Source organism: Trichophyton benhamiae, assembly GCF_000151125.1.
Source record: "Trichophyton benhamiae CBS 112371 chromosome Unknown contix01456_5.r1.exp, whole genome shotgun sequence".
Taxonomy (NCBI): Eukaryota; Fungi; Ascomycota; class Eurotiomycetes; order Onygenales; family Arthrodermataceae; genus Trichophyton; species Trichophyton benhamiae.
The window spans coordinates 696,171-716,535 of record NW_003315080.1 but is presented as its reverse complement, the minus strand read 5'-3'; the positions used below and the strand labels follow the sequence as shown (position 1 = coordinate 716,535).

The following is a 20,365-nucleotide window of genomic DNA, read 5'->3' as shown; positions in this document are numbered from 1 at the left end:
TGAGAACTGACAGGAGGCTGGTGGCAACTGTTTTAAAAATGTAATCGCAATCTCCAAGGTTGATGATCTTCATGGTCAACCTGCGGCCAAGGCGTGAGAAACAATGCTCCGCGGTGCCAGAGATCTCGACGGAGCACGCGGTAACCACCATATTTTTTTTTGTCCTGGTGGAACTTCAGGAGGATATGAAGCCGCTAAGTTCTGGATCTACGGATCTCTCGAAATCCTACGCTGAAGGTCGACTAGGTGAGCTGGTTGGTCGGGCTAACTTTGATCCTAGCTTCAAGCCCCTGGAGTTTATCAGCTCACTCTACGGAGTACGGAGTACAACTGTTGAATCAAAGAGCTCTCCCAAAGCCCCTGAACATGAGTTACAGAGAACAATCTAATGCCCAAAAATATCTTATTTTACACTTATTTTCGGCTTACATGCGGCAAAAGTACAACTGACGATTTGTTGTCACGCAAAGACAGGCAGTGAAGACCATCCAGATTAGTGTAATGGGGCCCTGGGTGGGCAATATATAAAGCCATGATATTAAGTGCCAGGATTAGATCTTAGACCGAGATTTTCGATCCAGTAGTAAGTCTTTTTTGGGTAAAAGCCGTTTCTGGGCATGCCCTAACAGCTCCTAGCGCCGGGCTATCGGCCTAAGGTATCCGTTATTGGGGCTGCGTTCTTTAAAGCATATGTTCGAACGGGCTGCCACGGCAGAAGTGACAGGCGAATGAGGCTGGTATTGTTATATTATCTTGTATTTTGGAGTAAAAATGGACCGGAGTAGATTTGCAAAGAAAATCGTTGAATAGTGGTCTGGGAGTGAAGCAGACAGCTGGGACTCACATGAGCATGGCCCAGCGGTAGTTATTTTGCCTGCGCAGAATGAAATGCTGCTTCGACAATTGAAATGAAGATGACTGAGAAGAGATGCTTGGTTATATACCTAGCATAGCCGATGAAAAAGGGGTATATGCCGTGTATATTATTGCACATGAAAAGAGGAGACGCTAGGAAGGGCGGAGCAGCGGGTGTGCTTCGGTGTTAAAAATATATTTATCCAAACTGATGAGATCCGGCTCGCTAAATAGAAGGTAGAAGTATTTGAGCGTTTCCCCGGTCCAGAAAGATTCCATTTCGTCTGTGATGATGGGATGTGCTGCTGTGACATCTTCAACAGCACCATAACCAAATTTGGTTTTCGTCATCCTATCGATGGCAGTGAACATTTCCCAGCCTTTGTCCTGGAGGGAGGTGTCTCCTGTAATTCGATAAAGGATAAACACAGATTCAATGGCCTCTGGTCTGTAGTGGGCATGATGTTAGAACCACACCAACTTATGTGTACCAGCCCCGAAAGAACCACTTACCGAAGATGATAGGCGGGGCTAGAGATGTCCTTGAAGCCCGGATATATTCCCCTTTCCTTTGCTCGACGTTTCAGCTCTTCTATTGGTTGTTGATCATCATCTTCGCTATTCAGCCATTCTCGGATTTTCCAGCTACATCCGACATGCTCATCAAAGCAGGGGACAGCACGGAAGGCCTCTGGCATGACTCCTGAAGGCATACTCCTATACGCCCAGATGCAACCTTCCACTAGCTTTTTGCCAATGTCAAGTTCATCTGGACGATCAAATATTTTAGAACCGATTGCTACCATTCCCCCAGCAAAGCACGTCAGATGCTGGCTGTCTGGCTCTAAGTTTATTGACCTCCCTCTCGCGCGCACGGTACCGGATATGAGGATATCATCACCATTCTCTGTCATAGGGCGGAAGAACATGTGTTTCTTCGCCACATGGATTGCCTTTTCATACATAATACGATACTGAGATGATCTTCCACCGAGCATAAGGTATTCCTTAAGTTGAGTGAGCTACAACGCGTCTACCAGGAGGGCCATGTGTGCATACCTTAGGCAGATATTCATATAGAGAATCTGCCAGTCCGCCAAACGAGAATCGATTATCGGACATGAAGTTCGGCGTGAGGGCATCGATGGAAATAGGCCACAGGCCTGGCAGCGCAGTGTAGTCCTGATTCTTATCTAGCACATTGGTAATACGCTGAATAGCATCATAGTATTTCGGATCACCCGTCAGTTGGGTTAGACGAGTGAACTCAACTGAGAGTGAGCCCAGCTCAGCTAGCACGTTGATGTTGCTAGCATCTTGATCTCGTTTCTCCTTGGAAGCTAACCAGAACCAGCGAAGGACAGGCATTCGGTTCGGTGTGTCGAATGCAATGTACAGTAAGTCGCCCAGCTCAATAGCTTTTTCTAGGAGGACCGGATAGGCTCCATTCGTCAAGTCATGAGCGGCCAGCAAGCCGCCCAGATAACGAATCGTGATCTCGAAGATGTTGAGGGTTAGTGTGTCGGTTGCGGAGAAATCAACACGGGAGACAGCAACAACCGCTTCCTCGAACTCCTTCTTCAACCCCATAATCCAAAGCGTATCCAGACTGTCGATCAAGGTGGCCCCCCATCCGCCAAAGGTGTCTTTGCTCTTCCCGGATAGTGGACCAACTTCATCCATTCCCCAGGCATGCTTCTTATAACCATTCCAGGAGTGCAAAAAGGCTGACTTTATTGCGTCTCTCCTATTTTCCCTTACTGCCTTTGCGGCTGCGTCTTCTTTCTCAAAGTCGTGCTGGATAGTGGGAATATCGGCCGGCGACTGCGTGGGTAAGGGGATCATCGAGGTAACCGGGTGGTCTTGGGCATATTCCTTCCACCAGTGGCCATAATGCCGGTGCCGGTGAGTAGATGCTGAGCCATTGGAGATCACCGAGTTCGAACGAAGTAGACAGAGGAGAAAAATAGACGATAATAGTAGAGGTAGGATCAATCTTCGACGGATGAAGCCCATATCAGTTTAGAAGGGAAACTCAGGCAAAAAAAAAAAAAAGCAACGAAAGCAGTGGAGAGAGAGGAATCCAACATGTAAAACAGTGCAACGAGCGTACAAGCACAAACAAAACACAGAATAACGATAATAATAACGAGAGACGAACACCTACAAGGAGAAGAAAGAAGGCAGAGAATGCAGGGAGTGAAACGATCACACAGACGGCATAGTAGTCGTCATCAATCAAGTTCCAGCCTCTGGAATCAGGAGAATGGCCAAGATTCGCCCCCCCAGATGATGCAGGCTGTGGAGAGTTGACTCAGCCAGGCCCATCGTCCGGAGGTTGGTCGATCGATCTCAGGGGGAAAGTCAGCGTAGTCAGTGTCCACGAGAATAATAATAAAAAATAATAAATGTGGTGATCGAGATGGCCTTCGTCGCTACGAAGCTCTGGGGTGGTGGAAAGATTTAAGTCTCTGCGAAGTGTTATTCGACCCCTGGCGCCCCCCAACGACGATAAGCTCAGGCTGAGGAGGACAAGCCCCTGGCGGCCAAGAAAGGGTTCCTGTCTCATCTTTTGATGTTTGTTGTGTGCTGGGTAGCCGTACGGAGTATATATATGTATATAACTCGATCTTGCCATGCGGACGGCTTCGTGCGGGCAGCCGAATCAAGGCAGGAGTCTTCGACCGATAGTCGCTGCACCGTGTATATGGAGAGCGAGCGTACGGAGTATGACACTTTTGTTTGGGATCTCCGTCAGACCCTCTGATGATCCCTGTACTTAAGCAGAAGCGAATATTCAGATCCCAGTCTATATTCGAACAGCTAGTTGGGCCAACACCAAGTCTAGCACCGACATTTGTGGTTCTCCATGATGGCAGCTTTACCGTACGATAGAAGCATTTCCGACATTATAAATGTCTTCGAACACAACGCGCCCCGTATGCTGATGCGCATCGCGCCCCTGGTCACCTCAACGTGTTCGTTATGGTACTCGTTCGACCAAGACTTCCTCATGGGCGTCTTCCTTAACCCCAACCACCGAGCTCAGAGCAATAGCCTCCTGCCCTCTAGCTTCAGAAGCTTCTTTCGCAGTGGCCTCGTCCGCGTTGTCGGCCTTCTCGGTCTTACTCTTTTGTCCGGAGGTTATAATGCTTTTATTGACAAACCTGGTCGTGAGACTCTATACTGGTACACTACCGGCACTCTGTTAGCAGCAAGTCACCTTATCTTTGTTCCCTTTGCAGCGCCCAAGGTCCAAGCTATAATCGAGGATAGGCCGCAGGGCAGGCCGAATTCGGATCTTGACAGCTGGTTAATGGTTCACCGTGTGCGTACATGGGTGGTTGACCTGGCTGCTTGGGGCTGTTTTGTCGCTGGTGCTGCTGTCATGTAGCATCAAGGAAAGACTTGCATGCATAAAGCCATGTCGAATACAGACCCTATATATAGACAAACCCATATTGAGCAGAGATGCAGGCGCCTTGTAGCTATAACCGTGAATAGTTAAATAGTCGAGTCCTGATCGAGATCCCATCTCAACCTCACTGGACTCAGTTGCATCACGTGACTTCTTTTTCGAGAGAAGAGCGGCTTCTGCGGTTTTAATATCGCACCAGGCCTGAGGTAGGGAAGTATCGCGTACTGGTCATTGATTGACATGATGTGGAGAGGGTATCTTGGAGGGCAAAGATTCACAGCGGTCTCTGAGAGGTGAACCTGTGGCCAAGCTCTAACTAGCAGGGAGGAACCGACGGCTAATGGTGCTGAATGGTACGTGATTATTATTGACGGCTGTGAGAAGTCACTACATCAACGGTTGTTAGCCCAAAGTAAACGACTGGCAACCTTCCTTACACCTAGTAGCTGGCAGAGGAACCCCGCCGTGGGCAAGTCGGCGAATCTCCCATGAGCAGGCCAACCGTCCGCCCATTCAACCGACCAAATCACCAGATGGCGGGCTGCAGGGCGCGTGGAAGATCCAGACAACATCATATAGTCAGGAGAAGCCCGCCAGAGTCACTCTGCTTGCCCTGCTGCTGCCACTTGTTTCATGGAAGATACTCGAAACCCAGAGATCGCGTGGGGAAGATCCAGCGATGTGTTCTTTTCTGGAGCCTCCCAAGTTAAAAATAAAAATAAAATTTGACTCACTTTGGTCACTTTTTCTATTTATTTATATTTACAGCGAGGAGAAACGGTAGTGAATATTGCATCGACAAAACACGCCTAATCAACCCTATTGAGCTTTGCTATTCAATAAAGATCCAGCTTCTTTTCTTCTACTTCTTCACCCTTTTGTTTTTCCTCTTCGTCTTGTGTTGTGGCCCTCTCGGCATCTCCCGGTCCAAATGTGTTGAATACGCCTGGATGGGCAGGACGAGCACCAAAGGGACTACTCGTTACCTGGCTGTCCTCTTTCTGACTGACCGACAATGTCGAAGTCCATGTTTCGATCGCCTCAAGATGACTCGTCTTCCGGAGAGTCAGGCTCTATATCTTCCGAAGAGGAACAGGAGAATGGCCACACGCCCAGGCAGGACGGCAAATCCAGCTCTGCCCAGGACATTGAACCCACCAGTAGCAGCCTCGACACTGAGTCGACAGCTGGGGAGATTCTAGGAGGAGGCGGGGGAGGAGGCTCTTTCTACGGAGACCTGGGCTTTCGTGATATTCCTGACGTGGACGCTGAGGGCCATGCGGCTCTCATGACTGCGGCCTTGCTGGAACACTACTGCTTGACCAAAGCCTGTGGCATCCTTAACGAACAGTCTAGTAGCCGTGGACAGTATACTCTGGAGTCACCGGAAGTCAAGCTGCTAGGACGGCGTCTTTATACATACCAATCCAAGTTTTTGTCTTCTCACGGTATTGTGGCTCCAGGGGTCGATAACGATAGTTGGGAGAGCACACGGCAGTACTATCGCGAAGGACTTGATACTATTGGTATGGCAGCGTTAGATGGACTAAATCTAAACGCTAGAGCGGTGCAGACACCCATAGATACCCCTCAAAACCCCCTAATGGCCCTGGGTACAAAGGAGGACGATGCAGGAGCTGGCGAGAATAGGATGTTTTCGATGAAACAACCAACAAACATCAGTCTCCAACGGCTAATAACCGGTAGAGCAGATGTTTCACAAAGTCAAAACCAGTTTACTTCTGGGCTCTTGAACCGTCTACAGCGGCAGGCCACCCCACTTGCCCGGTCCATTAGCATACCATTCCTATACTCTCACCCGTCAGGAGTGGGAGGGTCTCGATACGCAACGGAGTTCGAAGAAGAAGCACTGATCGGTAGGGGCTCGTATGGTATGGTTTACCGAGTTAGACACCATGTAGACGGACAGGATTATGCAGTGAAGAAAATCCCACTGAGCTCCAAGAAACTACAGCAGCTGCAGGAAAGAGGCCTCAGAGAGGTCGACAACATTCTAAAGGAGATCAGAACGCTGGCGAAGTTGGAACATGTCAATGTCGTTCGCTACTACGGAGCATGGGCAGAGTACTCACCCACGCCTGTTACCTCTCGGTCATCTTCCCCTCCGAAACGGCAGCAAACGCTACTCAACACCCCCTATGCTGAGTACGATGGCACTGCGTCTAGCTGTGGCATCGTATTTGAAGAGTCCGACCATGGAGTTGTTTTCGAGGAACCATCCGACCCATCACCAGCGCATGAGGAAGAGCATGAGCCGTCTATGGATAGACTGTCTACCGGTGAACAGGATAGACGAAGAGGAAGCTTCGCAACGGTCTCCTCAGAAAGATCCATGAAGTCATTTGTGGCCAGTGTCGAAGAAGATGAAACAGATACGATCGATGACGAACATGTAGAATCCATTCCTCGCCAGCTCAATTTTACCTATTCGGGCCAGACTTCCGCAAGTGAATCGGGACCTGATATTTTCAGTGACGGGCTGGGCGGTGGAGGCTCAAATATGCAACTTGATAGAAAGTCTAGGCCCGACACCGCTGCGCCAGTCACTTTACACATTCAGATGTCCCTTCATCCACTGAGTTTAGCAAAGTACCTGGTTCCGCAAGTTGATAGCGGCTCTCCGAGCGTGCCTCGCCATTGCTATCATATCATACCATCCATAAATCTACTGCTAGGAATCCTCTCTGGGGTGGACTACCTTCATGCAAAGGGAATAGTTCACCGAGACTTGAAACCTGCCAATGTGTTTTTGTCTCCATCAGACACAGAACAAGACACGCACTTGTGTCCGATCTGCCGCCATGATGGACACGACCAAAAGATCCACTACTCCGTTCCACGTATCGGCGACTTTGGCTTGGTGGCGGAATCACCTACATATGGAAAGAGTATGATGCCAGAGGATTTTCCTTCCATGCCTACTCGACCCGTTGGAACAGAGTTCTACCGTCCGCCAGCTCATTCATTCCGCGCTCAAAGTTCGGGAGACCTGCACCCGTATGCGGACAATTCGCTAGATATCTATGCTCTAGGCGTCATCTTGTTTGAACTATTGTATAAGATCGATACCCGAATGGAGAGACAAATGGTCTTGTCTAATTTGACGTGCTCTCCAAGCAACCTGCCACAGTTTGGGGAATCCGTTCCAGATAAGAAGGAATGTTCGTGCCCTGCCCTACCAGGAGATTTTACAGATAAAATCGTCCGCAACTGTATCAACCATGGGAGGCCTAAAGATGACATGGAACATGATCACAGCCTTTCTGCTCTAGCAAATGATATTGCAAAGCGTTTGGCAATGTGCATAATGGGAATGGTGGAGCTGGATTTCCGCCATCGATCAACCTGCAAGAAAGTCCGAGAAGAATTAGAAGAGATACGAGACCTGGCCGAGAGCCTGTGGAAGAAATCATAATTATTACCATACAGATATACCATTTTGCAAGCGAGTGTTTAATTTATCTTCATCGAGTGATACCCACATAACACTAGGTTATTCAACGAGAACTGCAATAATTCTTGAAAATGCTAGGGAAAAAAGAGAGAGAGAGAGAGATTGGTAGTCAACTAGCCATTAGGGAGACGAGAAATATGATCCCCCCTCTATTAATTGATTTTTTGTTAATAATATACAATGGCCTGTGTCATCATTATTGAAAATATTGAAAAGCAAATAGAAGAATAGCCAAACAAAAGGTAAGAAGCGAAAAAGGTAAGTCCAGAGATGTAACAAGGTGTACTAGAACTATCAAGGAATGTGGGCAAGCTGCTCCGATAAACCAATCATTTGCATAGGCCACTGGACTAACGTACGCCAAGAAGGATGCAAAGATTTATAAATGGCTTCAAACAAGTGCTGGCTCCAACCTTCAGACCACCAGCACATATCAAGCCGACTTAGTATTACGCAGTAGTGGCCAAGTATCACCAAGGCCATAGGCTTCCGAGAGTTGAGTAACCCCAGGTATGGTTCAGGGACAACCATCGGCCATCGGAAAACGCCCTCCCAATTTGAAGGGGATCGTTCAAAAGACATCCTCAATTCGCGAATTGCATGGTTATATATGGCTTTTTCCTCGGCAGGAATGTGAGCTGCGCTTTCGCCATTGCAGCTATGGAGATAGTCGAGATTGTCTATAACGTCTTTGGACAGCGGGTAGGCGGCGCTTGAGTCGGCAGGGCGGCGGACGAGAGCGCCTAGTTTACCCTTAACAATGCGAGACCATTGGGCGTGAAGGACCTTGTCGACACCACGGAAGAGATAGAAGTCTTGAACGGCTTGCTCAATATGGTCTGCGGGCTGAGAGCTGCGTTCTGATCTCGAGAACGCAAACGCAAGTGCGGCGATGAGACTTGAAAAAGCGAAGACAGCATGGCAGTTCGAAGGTGTTATGTTGTTCAATTCCGGGCGAAAGGTAGCTAGTGCTAGGTTCTGATGCTTATTTGCTAGTGCGGAGTACTTGCGGCGAATTTCGCCGTTATCGGGATCGTGACATTCGATAATGTGAAGGGCGGCTAGAGCCAAGAGCCCATGCATCAGGAAGGGATGTTTGATCGCTTCTCCAGGTATAACATTCTTCCAGATTTCCTCATGCTCGTTGTTATTGGATAGTGTTTGGTACGTCTTTGTTGTGTAGTGGTGAAGTAGCTCCAGGTCTTCCAAATTCAAGCTCTTATCTTCGCGAAAACGATCGGGAATAGAGGAGAAAATGCTATGCCGTTCGATTCCGGTAGCCCAAGCTGGACTAGGTGGAGGACCCTGGTTCAGGATAGCCGGAAGTTGGGTGGCTGAAGGAGCAATTGATCGAAATTGAATTGGGGCAGATGTCGTTGGGGGAATTGTTGGAGTATGCCTCGGAGCGCTGGTGGCAGGGGTTATGGTGGTGTCCGTCGGACCACTGGCTGGAGCTATGGGAGACGGTGCTATTGGAGGAGCAATGACCGGAGCTGGCGAATCGCTGGTAGTTTCAGGTTGGGTGGTAGGTAGTGGGACGAATGAGGCATAAAATGAATTCGGAGGCTGGTTTGGAAACTGACAGTCAAAAACGTTATGCTTTCGACAATTCCCACAGGGTGCCGGGGATTCGTCGCACTGTGGGCTGAAGGTCAGTTAACGCTGCGGCGCTGAGGTAGCTATTAACGGCGACACCTAGTTTCGCCATGCTATAAGTAGAACATTCCAATATAGCTTACCTTTATTCTCCGTCGTTTGCATTGATAACAGCCAGTTCGCGACTTGCGATGACTACGTCTGGAAGACATGATAATGGATAGCAGGAACCAAAAGCTGACGCGGGATAGATTCAATCATAATGGTAGTCTCCCGGTATTGAGTAGGCTGGCGCAGCTTATCGTGGAATGTTCATACTTAATTATCAGCAGAATTGCATATCGATGAGTATGCGCTGGCCATGGCAATGCTGTCTCTTGTGTCGCCAAATGCGCCGTCGAGTTGTTGTCTGGTCTCAAAAGGCTTTCTGCTCTCCAGCTGTGGCAAGGACAAGCTTCGTACCCAAAATAGTCTGCTTAGTCAGAAGATTAAGGTAGCAGGATCAATATTTTTCCCCGTCCGACCCGACCGCCCGGGACAGGAGTAAAGTATATCCGAAACTTTCTCCAAATTATGACGTAAGCATAGGTAGCGCACGGGCTCTCAAACAACTACCGAGTAGATCCAATGCAAAGTTGCTAAAGCAAGCGTCGACTATGGAGTACTGTTCTATGATAGACTGAGCATGCTGATTCAGCTTTGATTATGCTGGGGATTGGAGTTACTTCAATACTCCTGGGCCGCTTTGTCTTTATATAGATGACTTACTGTCGTACGAATTATAACAATCCGTATCTCCTCTATCTATAGAGTAATTTTCACAAGTTATGTACTCAGTATGCTCCAAATGCAACATATTCAATCGCGAAATCGCCCCTCAAAGACAGCTTTTACCCGTTTGTGAGTCGCCTATTCGACGACGCGCAGCGAAAACGCGAAAACAATTTAGATACTTACGATTATGTAATAATAACGACAACTTTAATTGGCCAGTGTCTTAACGGTCTTCCGTATTCAGCCTAGCGTCGAGCGCGCCTGCGATGCATCGTTCAATTTAATCGAAGCGCGCGTTTTGCAAAAGGCAAAAAGATGCAAAACCTCTGGAGCGTGTCTTGTTCCTGACAACCACCACAGTGTGAATCGGCTTATGTCCTTTGGAGGTTAGGCAGATTGACACCATGGCTGAGTCTCTTAAACCTCAGAAAAGGATACTAGGCGATGCGAGCGTCAGCCGTCGAAACGTTCAGGTCAGGTCTACTTCCCCTACTTCGGCGAAAAAGCGGAAGCTCGAGGCTGGTCAACCGCAAACTAATATCCGGGCGCCCTTGTTATCCTCGCAAAATGGATTGAAAAGCTCGTTTGGCTCAGCTCAGCGATCTCAGCAGAGAAGTCAATTTGAGGATGTGTTGGAGAAGTTGACTCAGGATATTGGCGACCTCAAGGAAAACAATGCAGAGAAGGACCAGAAGTGGGAACGTCCATCACTAGATGGCTTTGATCCCTCCAGAGACAACCTATGTTTTCAGCAGATCGACGTTGAGGAAGGATACCTGGCTGGAGGGACTGCCGTGAAGTTATTTGGAGTCACAGAGGTATGCTCTCGCATTATTTCCCCTCTATTACCTAGCTTCCTTCGCAAGTTCTAACCTTTTCTTCCTTTTAGAATGGTAACTCGGTACTCCTTCATGTCACGGGCTTTATGCATTATCTTTATATTGCGGCTCCGGTCGCCTTCACTCAAGCCGATTGCGTCCCGTTCAAAGCATATCTTGAAAACCAATTATCTGTGACAGAGCCGGTGATACATTCGGTTCAAATGACTATGAGAGAGAATCTGTACGAGTTTCAAGGAAATCAGCAAAGCCCATACCTTAAAATTACCGTGACAAGCCCAAAGGCCATCAACACCGTTCGATCTACCATAATGAGCGGCGCCGCCAACTACAAAGGCATGTGGAAAGGGATTGAAGGAGAAATTTTAACATTTGATAACATCCAATACCTTTTGCGATTTATGATCGATACCGGGGTGAGCTGGATCCCGAACCCTTGTTGTCTCCCCTAGTTATTCTAACTAATCATTGCTCCAATACAGATTTCTGGTATGTCATGGGTAGAGGTACCAGCAGCGAAATATGAGGTCCTACCACCTGGCCAATGCCAGTCAAACTGCCAAATCGAAGCGTCAGTACATTATCGTGATATGATTGCCCACCCTAATGATGGTGAGTGGGCAAAGATGGCACCCCTCCGTATCTTGTCTTTCGATATAGAATGTGCTGGCAGGAAGGGAATTTTTCCTGAACCGAATATCGACCCAGTCATCCAGATTGCCAACATAGTCACTCGATATGGAGAATCCAAGCCTTTTGTTCGGAATGTTTTTGTCATGGACACATGCAGCTCGATCGTGAATACACAAGTACTAGAGTTTGACAAGGAAGAAAACATGCTAATGGCATGGAGAGACTTTGTGGAGAAGGTTGATCCAGATGTTATCATTGGATATAACATTGCCAACTTTGATTTCCCGTACTTGCTAGACAGAGCAAGGTACCTGAATTGCCTAAAATTCCCGTACTGGTCACGATTGAAGGGGGTCCAATCTCATGCAACGAAAACATCATTTGCTAGCAAACAAATGGGTAAGAGGGACTCCAAAGCCACCAATACCAATGGAAGAATCCAGCTAGATTTGTTGCAGTTGGTTCAACGGGATCACCACTTGCGAAGCTATACCTTGAACTCCGTTTGCGCTGAATTCCTAGGAGAGCAAAAGGAAGATGTCCATCATACTATGATCACAGAACTTTACAACGGAACGCCAGACTCGAGAAGACGTCTCGCTGTATACTGTTTGAAGGATGCCTACCTGCCTCAGCGACTTATGGACAAGCTCATGTGCTTGGTTAATTACACTGAAATGGCAAGGGTTACTGGTGTTCCATTTAATTTCCTTCTTGCTAGAGGTCAACAGATCAAATTCATCTCCCAGCTTTTCCGGAAAGCTCTCGAGCAGAAACTTGTCATCCCAGACTTGAAGAACGACGATAATAGCAACCAGCAGTATGAGGGAGCAACGGTTATAGAGCCTGTGAGAGATTATTACCCAGTTCCCATCGCCACCCTTGATTTCGCATCTCTATACCCTAGCATCATTCAGGCGCACAATCTATGCTACACCACACTTCTGAGTAAACGGACAGTCGAAAAGTTGGGACTGAAAAAGGGCGAAGATTACATCGTTACGCCGAATGATGACATGTTTTGCACCGCCAAAATTCGCAAGGGACTACTTTCACAGATTCTAGAGGAACTACTTACAGCGAGAAAACGGGCAAAGAGAGAATTAGCTGTCGAAAAGGACCCATTCAAGAAGGCCGTGCTCAATGGCCGACAACTTGCCTTGAAAATCAGTGCCAACAGTGTGTATGGAATCACGGGAGCCACGAACGGAAAGCTACCGTGCCTCCCCATTGCTAGTAGTACCACCAGTTATGGCCGTCAGATGATTGAGAAAACAAAGGATGAGGTCGAGGCAAGATACACCATATCCAATGGCTACACGCATGATGCCAAAGTCATCTACGGAGACACCGATTCTGTCATGGTCAAATTCGGAACCACGGATCTAGCTGAAGCCATGAAACTTGGTGAAGAAGCTGCGGGGTTCGTATCGTCGAAGTTTATGAAGCCTATCAAACTGGAGTTTGAAAAGGTCTACTACCCATATCTCCTTATCAACAAGAAGCGATATGCTGGTTTATACTGGACCAACCCCGTCAAATATGACAAGATGGACACTAAGGGCATAGAAACTGTTCGGAGAGACAATTGTCTCCTGGTTCAAACTGTCATTGAAACCGTTTTGAACAAAATTCTTATCGACCGGAATGTCAGTGGAGCGGAAACGTAAGTATCTTTACCATTTTCAACGAAATTCTTAATACATAATAAATGCTAACATTTCTCTTAGCTATGTTAAAAATATAATCTCAGACTTGCTTCAAAACAAAGTTGACATGTCAAAACTTGTTATAACAAAAGCCTTGACCAAGGAAGAATACACGGGTAAACAAGCCCATGTAGAGCTTGTTGAACGTATGAGAAAACGAGACGCGGGCTCTGCACCCACTCTTGGTGATCGTGTTGCCTACGTTATCGTTGGTGGCGCTACAGGAGCTAAAAATTATGAGAAATCAGAGGATCCGATATATGTCCTCGAGAACAACATCCCCATTGATACCCGATATTACCTAGAAAATCAACTTGCCAAACCCTTGACCCGTATTTTCGAACCCATACTCGGCGAAAAGAAGGCTGCTCAACTGCTGAAGGGTGACCATACTCGTTCTATAACAGTGGCAGCACCGACTCTTGGGGGATTGATGAAGTTTGCTAAGAAGACTCAAACCTGTATGGGCTGCAAGAAACCGCTGGTCGGCAAGGAAGAGATGTCGGGTGCTGTATGTTCAAACTGTCGGCCCAGGCTGGGAGAATTATATACCCGAACCCTGAACAAAGTTTCAGAGCTTGAGGTAAGGTTTGGTCGTCTCTGGACACAATGTCAACGTTGTCAAGGTAGTTTGCACGGTGAAGTCATTTGCTCGAGTCGAGATTGCCCTATTTTCTACATGAGAATGAAGGCGAAAAAGGACGTTGAGGATTCTGAAAAAGAACTCGCTCGATTTGATAACGACCCTGGTGCGTGGTAGTGAACCAACCTCCCTGCGCTTCTTTCAAGCCTCGCACATACCAATACCCCTTGACCCCTTCCGGCACTGTCTTACTGCTTACTTGTCATGATATTATGTTTTATTATTTTCAATTTCCTGTATAGATTCACTTGGAGTTTGCTGCGTAGCTAGCTAAGCACATGCTGGAGTGGTTGGTTTTGTTTTCTGAAACATCCTAATGAAATCGACATGAGAGATATTGCATCTATCCTACAGACGTAAATATGAAAGTCGTCCCTAACAAATTCGTTCGTTAGCCGCCAGTAGGCGCTTTAGAAGTCGAAGCTCCGCCAAAACCTAAACTAGTCGGTTAACCTCGTTAATTAAGTTAGTGCCAAAACCCTTAGTTATTCTAACTACATCCACTGTTGTTTTTCGCTCCGTTCATCAGTATCTGGGAATTAGCCTGACAGCGAAAACATTTGGGACAAATGAGAGGCAGTGGACACCGATAACATTGACGCGATCCTCGGCTGCAAAGATACGATCGCTGCCGCGACAATGCTGGCACCTAACATGGCACCACTAGCAACAATAATGCCTAGTATCTTCCTCTGTCTCTGTTCTTTGGCCTTGACGACACTGAACCTCTCATGTTGAAATTGAATCCTTGCATATAACGTTGTCCAGCCTAAAGCCGGTAACCATCCGCCGAGAAAACGGTCAATCATATTCATTATCCTTGTGGTTCGAGATCTAACGCCGACCCGGAGCTCGTGGTAATGCTCACTCGCAAAATCCACCATAGTGTGAATATCAGGCAGCCTGAACTCTGTATAGGCTTGTACAGTGCCTGCAGCACAGAATGGCTCCTCCTTTGCAAAGCCATTGCTGTCTATCTCCTCTGGCAAAGCAGATACCCCAGGGTCACGGAACTCTTCGAAGAATACACGCACATCTTCAAGGCCGGTGATCATACCCATTGCATGGAAAGGAGTCATTGTGTGGCAGCTATCGCCCAGGAGCACAGCATTGTCTTTATACCCAAGTTTCCCACATTTGATCGACTTTAACGGGATCTTTTGGTGTGCAAGGAATTGTCTTGTTACCTCCTCCGCCGAAAGAAGCTCTGGCACTATTCCAGCAAATTCTCTGACAAAAAATTCCGAAAACGCCTCCGGATGTGCTTCAAAGTATCGAAGCTTTTCTGTGTCACAGACCATTCCAGCCCTAAATGAACCGTCCTGTAATTTGTCAATGACCATATCAATGGAAAACCCGATGGATAACACGTACAATATCGGTCTGAGCGATAACAATGCTCTGGTTAGATGGCCATATGTGAAGGCACTTAGGGTCTATTCGATAGTGGCCGTTCTTATCCGGAGGGAATATCAGATCACACCACATTGCATTGGCGTAAGTCTGCGAGAAGTCCATTTCAAGGCTTCGCATCATACTTTGTCGAACACTGGAATAGGTCCCATCCGCTCCAATCAAAAAATCAAAGTCCACGCGCTTGGTGCTTGATACATTTCCTAACCCCAAAGATACATTTTCGCACCCTTGCCCAGTTCCGTTAGGTATAGGCGACACATGGCCCAGGACAGCATTTGCCAGCTCCTGTTCTGAGAAACGGGACTTCTCTCGCCAAGTCACCGTCTCAAAAGTTGCTGTTTTCCTTTCGAAGTCGCATGCTGATAGCTTCTGGTTGAAAAAGAGCTTTGCTGTGGGCTCTTTGAGAAGTGCCAGCATAACATGCCTGGTTATCTTCTCTCGTTGCAGAGTGTGAAGACACTACGTGTGCCAGTTACTAAGCTGCAAAGCAAATATATGTGCGTTCAACGTACCTGTCCCTGTGGCCCGTATGTCATTGGGATTTGCATGTGCTGCCCCTGACTTCCCCATGTATGAACCATTCGTTTATATACCGGCCTTGAATTGTCCAGGATATCTTCAAGCAGTCCAGGCACACCTGCGCTGGCGATGGCCCTGATACCGCGCTCTGAAAGGGCTAGTGGGATAACTGCAATATCCGGCCTAGCATTTGGGTCACCATAATTTGGATCTAAGCAACTGGTCAATTTGACGTTTCTAGTCCACAATTAGCCACAACCTACCATCCCTCAGCTCATACAACTCGACTTGATAACCTCTTCTAGCAGCATAAAGCGCAGATAACGCCCCAACAGGGCCTCCTCCAACGACAACCACCTTCTGTGAATGAAGCATTGTTTCAAGTACGATTGTGACAGATCGCTATGCAGAAAACAATCTTCAAATTGAACCTTTTTATATCCACTGGGATTACCCAACCATTTAAATACTCCTATCTTCCAGCATAGTGGACATGTGGATTTGAATTGTTGATTGAGTGGTTTCCCTAGTCACGAAAGCTGATCGTTCTGAGGGCTCCTTGCACTTCAGCTCCATCGTTTGTCGCAATTTCATTATTGGAGGCAGTATGTCTTCAGCCTCATAATCAGTACCGAGTACGAACTGTACACGAATGGAATCATTCTGATGATATGGATGTGCTTACGCCTCAACAGCTGGGTCTCCTGTGAATCCCTCAAATGCTAGGCTATGCTAAATAGTGGTGGTCATCCAAAGTTAAAAAAGGTTTTATGCCGGGCAATTTTGTCACTCGCTTATAGTTTTTTTTTTATTTGCAATACATTAGATTCAATTTCTCGATGGGGGTACGATTGAGAAATGCAAACTGCCTTGGAATATCAAAATATCACACCCTAGAGAATAAACTCACATTTTAACCCCTAATGGCTACGGGGTTTACCTTCTAACATCGACTAGTATGACAGAGCCCGCCATGCAAATACTCTATTAGGAAGGCTATAGAAGGATATGAGTCAGGACTGCGAATCTTGACAACTGATCCAACCAGAGTTATTCTTCTTGGACTATATTTGAGAGTTCACCCCATGTTTCGGGTTTATACGTCGTGTCACACTATCGCAGCCTCCAAAATGCCTCATTAGTGCAACTATAGGAGACAGGGGGGTTGAGACCACTTTCTCGCTGACCATTCATATTGAATTCAAGACCTTGATATATCGTAATTCCTTCGTATGCACTATCCTTTCCTCGACAGTTTCATCAGAACAGGAAGTTTGGCTGTTTACCTCCTTTGATCCTTTCGTACTTGATGTCAGCCGCAGGCTCTGATCCCTCTCTCTCTGTGTGTGTGTTGTCTTAGACACTCGCGCTCTTTTCGTCCACCTCTTACGAACGAGCTTTTATAGCAGCTATCACATTTTGCTTGGACAACATGATTAAGGATTCTTTCAGCGACGAAGGAGCCGAGTATTCTTGGAATTATATGCCATGTGAGCACAATACTGCAGGTTAATACCACCAGTCCTGCAGCTTAAGGACGTAAGTCCCCTGCTTCCCCTTGCTAGTGAGGATTTATTTATAGATTGCTTACGTTGTTTAGTTAGTTAACTGGTTAGTTGACTAGGTATAGGCTTTGGGGTGAACGTCTTTGCTTATGGGCGTTGCGACCCCGGATTTGCCACGACAGCCCATGACTCAATACTCTCTCTAATCGCACTCGCTTAACTGCATGCAAGTCTGGTTATTATGCAGGGAAAGGCCACAGGCACGCGGGGGGAACTAAGAGGCGGCTGATCAGGCTGAAATTCGGATCTAACTGCTGGAGACTTGACTTTGTTGCTATTAAGAGGATAATTCGACTCTCCTTGATCAACTAAGAACTCGATCCATGGGATAAATACACAGAGAGCCTATGATTCGAGCACGAGTTACTGCGTGAAATCTGCAGTGATTCTCCTCAACTGCATATAGGAGAAGTATGGCGACCTCAAACAAGGACCAGAGGCGAGATGAGCCAAGTTCCGCGCCGATTGAACTGTTCTCCATTCCCACGGGGCAACTTCCACCTGTGGGATCGGACACGGTCAAGCAAGACAGCTCTGAGGATGGCAAAGAGACGAAGGAAACCATTAGCTCCACAAATGACTTGCACCCTGGAACCCCTCCCGCGTCAGCAGAGGATGGAGATATGCGGGCGCTCGAATCTCCCAAAATATCAAAGGTCAGAGGTGTAACAGTTATTATTACTTTGGCCGGCATAAGTTTCTTAAACACCATGGGATCTGGTATTCTCATTGCCGCGCTACCCCGGATAGCTAAGGATGTTGGTCTCTCTGAAAGCTTGATCCTCTGGCCAGCAGCAGTTTATGCCCTGGCTGCAGGTTGTCTGCTTCTGATATTTGGTGCGGTGGCCGATGTTATTGGGGCCAAGTTGATGTGGGTTGTTGGGAGCTACCTCTTCGTTATATTCTCACTTGCTATTGGATTTTCCCAGACGAGTATACAGATTATCCTATTTCGAACTTTCCAAGGTGCCGCAATATCCATGTGTCTACCTACCGCGGTGAGTCTCATTACCAATACGTTTGCTAAAGGCCCATGGCGCAATGTTGCCTTTGCTATGAACGGAATGGGACAGCCCCTTGGTTATGCTGCTGGGTTGGTGTTGGGGGGCATCTTCACAGATACTATCGGCTGGCGATGGGCGTATTACATGATGGGAATTATCAATTTCTGTCTCTCAACGGCTTCTATATGGTCCCTACCATCTGTTCACCAGCATTCTGATAAGCCGTGGAACCGCCGTCTTATGGAAGACATCGACTGGCTCGGGGCGATTATAATGAGCGCAGCACTGGGTCTATTGATGTATGTCCTAGCTATGACGACGTCCTCTTACAAGAGGGTAGGGAATGCTCAGAACATTGTCTTACTTGTGGTATCAATCCTCTTGCTTGCAACTTTCCCTTTTTGGATGAGGTTCCAAGTGAAAAGATCGAGACCTGCACTTATTCCAAACAAACTATGGAAAAATAGCGCTTTCTCTTCAATCTGCGCTTCAGTATTTTTCTGTTGGGCCTCCCTTAACGGGATTGAGTACTTTACAACCCTATAGTGAGTATAATTCTCACACCTTTCAAAGTCAGAGTTTCTGATATGGCGATAGTTTCCAGAAGGTAGAAGGCATAACTGCATTTCAGAGTTCCATCCGTTTCCTCGCGCATATAATAATGGGAACGTGTGTCAATATTGCGACAGCATATCTCATTTCCAGGGTCAAGGTCCAGACCCTTGGTGTTGTTTCGGCTTTGGTAACCATGATTGCACCCATTCTCATGGCAACGATCAAAGTTGGAGAAAACTACTGGTTCTCGCCATTTTGGGCATTATTTCTATCACCTGTCAATCCTGATGGTAATATTCCCCTTTCATTTATCATGTTTGCACCAGGCTGATGTGTGAAACATGTAGTGCTTTTCACAGTATCCAATCTAGTCATCTCTGACGCATTTCCCCCGGATATTCAGTCTTTGGCTGGAGGGGTATTCAACGAAGTTGCGCAGTTTGGGAACTCGGTTGGTCTTGCAGTTACAGCTTCTATCGCTGCATCAATATCAGACCATAAAACCATCCAGGATCATAAAGAGAGGCTTATGCTGGGCTATAGAGGCGCTTTTTGGACCATATTTTCGAGCTGTGCTCTTGTCGTGATCATTTCGTTCTTTGGTTTACGAAAGGGGGGAACTGTCGGGAAGAAAGAAGAATAAAGGCTGGTCCAAATCACGGCCAATAAGTTAAATATGGTATATATAATGGTACGGAGTGCATATATAAGGTCAATAATAATACTGGTGTAGAAGGATGGATGGTTTGATTTCATTTGACCGTCAATAATAACACTTGGAAATTATAGTTTTTCCTCTTGGCGTCCTCCAACACCAAGCGAGGAGCCGCAATAACCGCACCAATACGAAGTCTAGCGTTTACTAGCCGCCGGCTATCCGAAGCTTGATCAAACACCCGATTTTCAAGCTCTTCAAACCGGTATTGGACGGCTGGATATTCTGCGCTGAGAAGTTGTTTAGGTGTCTGGACGATTCGCTGGTTATCAGATGGGCTTTATTTCGTCTGAAATTGCAAGTGGGCGACCACAGACCCAGCCCCAATCTCAAACGCCACATGATTCCACACCCCTATTAGAGGTAGGTCCAGCAGTGATCGCGTGGATTCCTATAAAACATATACCCGGACATGTCGCCCACTCACTTTACACTATGGAACACTCTGACAATGAGCCGAATTTGTTAGCTCTTTTTGCAACATGAATCGAACATCAATAATCACCTTGAACTTTGCGCCAAAGTTCGTGGTCAGACGCCGCAGTCGACGATTTCGTTCTTTGCCATATCATCTATGATAAATCAGAGCCAGCGATTCATGGAAGAAATCAAGAAAATTAGGGAAGAATTTGTATTTAAACCTTCTCCG

At 47.0% G+C, this 20,365-nt stretch overlaps 7 protein-coding genes across 7 annotated transcripts; 4 read left to right on the top strand and 3 right to left on the bottom strand.

Annotated features, from left to right (window-relative positions):
- Nucleotides 1–1,008: 1,008 nt before the first annotated feature.
- ARB_03253 (uncharacterized protein) lies at nt 1,009–2,871 on the bottom strand (the record flags this gene model as incomplete). Its single annotated transcript, XM_003010506.1, has 3 exons — nt 1,009–1,303; nt 1,369–1,877; nt 1,915–2,871. The coding sequence occupies 3 exons, from the start codon at nt 2,869–2,871 to the stop codon at nt 1,009–1,011; spliced, it is 1,761 nt and encodes a 586-aa protein (XP_003010552.1).
- Nucleotides 2,872–5,288: 2,417 nt separating this feature from the next.
- Nucleotides 5,289–7,709, top strand: ARB_03252 (protein kinase, putative; the record flags this gene model as incomplete). The annotated part of the gene is made up of 1 exon (XM_003010505.1): nt 5,289–7,709. The coding sequence occupies one exon, from the start codon at nt 5,289–5,291 to the stop codon at nt 7,707–7,709; it is 2,421 nt and encodes an 806-aa protein (XP_003010551.1).
- A 333-nt stretch (nt 7,710–8,042) lies between these two features.
- ARB_03251 (uncharacterized protein) lies at nt 8,043–9,556 on the bottom strand (the record flags this gene model as incomplete). The annotated part of the gene is made up of 2 exons (XM_003010504.1): nt 8,043–9,314; nt 9,488–9,556. 2 exons carry the CDS (start codon nt 9,554–9,556, stop codon nt 8,043–8,045), a joined length of 1,341 nt encoding a protein of 446 aa, XP_003010550.1.
- A 966-nt stretch (nt 9,557–10,522) lies between these two features.
- Nucleotides 10,523–14,059, top strand: POL3 (Catalytic subunit of DNA polymerase delta; the record flags this gene model as incomplete). Its single annotated transcript, XM_003010503.1, has 4 exons — nt 10,523–10,936; nt 11,008–11,373; nt 11,440–13,256; nt 13,321–14,059. The coding sequence occupies 4 exons, from the start codon at nt 10,523–10,525 to the stop codon at nt 14,057–14,059; spliced, it is 3,336 nt and encodes a 1,111-aa protein (XP_003010549.1).
- A 422-nt stretch (nt 14,060–14,481) lies between these two features.
- ARB_03249 (uncharacterized protein) lies at nt 14,482–16,252 on the bottom strand (the record flags this gene model as incomplete). Its single annotated transcript, XM_003010502.1, has 4 exons — nt 14,482–15,264; nt 15,317–15,817; nt 15,871–16,088; nt 16,141–16,252. The coding sequence occupies 4 exons, from the start codon at nt 16,250–16,252 to the stop codon at nt 14,482–14,484; spliced, it is 1,614 nt and encodes a 537-aa protein (XP_003010548.1).
- A 1,603-nt stretch (nt 16,253–17,855) lies between these two features.
- Nucleotides 17,856–18,992, top strand: ARB_03248 (uncharacterized protein; the record flags this gene model as incomplete). The annotated part of the gene is made up of 1 exon (XM_003010501.1): nt 17,856–18,992. One exon carries the CDS (start codon nt 17,856–17,858, stop codon nt 18,990–18,992), a length of 1,137 nt encoding a protein of 378 aa, XP_003010547.1.
- A 202-nt stretch (nt 18,993–19,194) lies between these two features.
- ARB_03247 (uncharacterized protein) lies at nt 19,195–19,644 on the top strand (the record flags this gene model as incomplete). The annotated part of the gene is made up of 2 exons (XM_003010500.1): nt 19,195–19,291; nt 19,349–19,644. 2 exons carry the CDS (start codon nt 19,195–19,197, stop codon nt 19,642–19,644), a joined length of 393 nt encoding a protein of 130 aa, XP_003010546.1.
- Between the last annotated feature and the right edge of the window lie 721 nt (nt 19,645–20,365).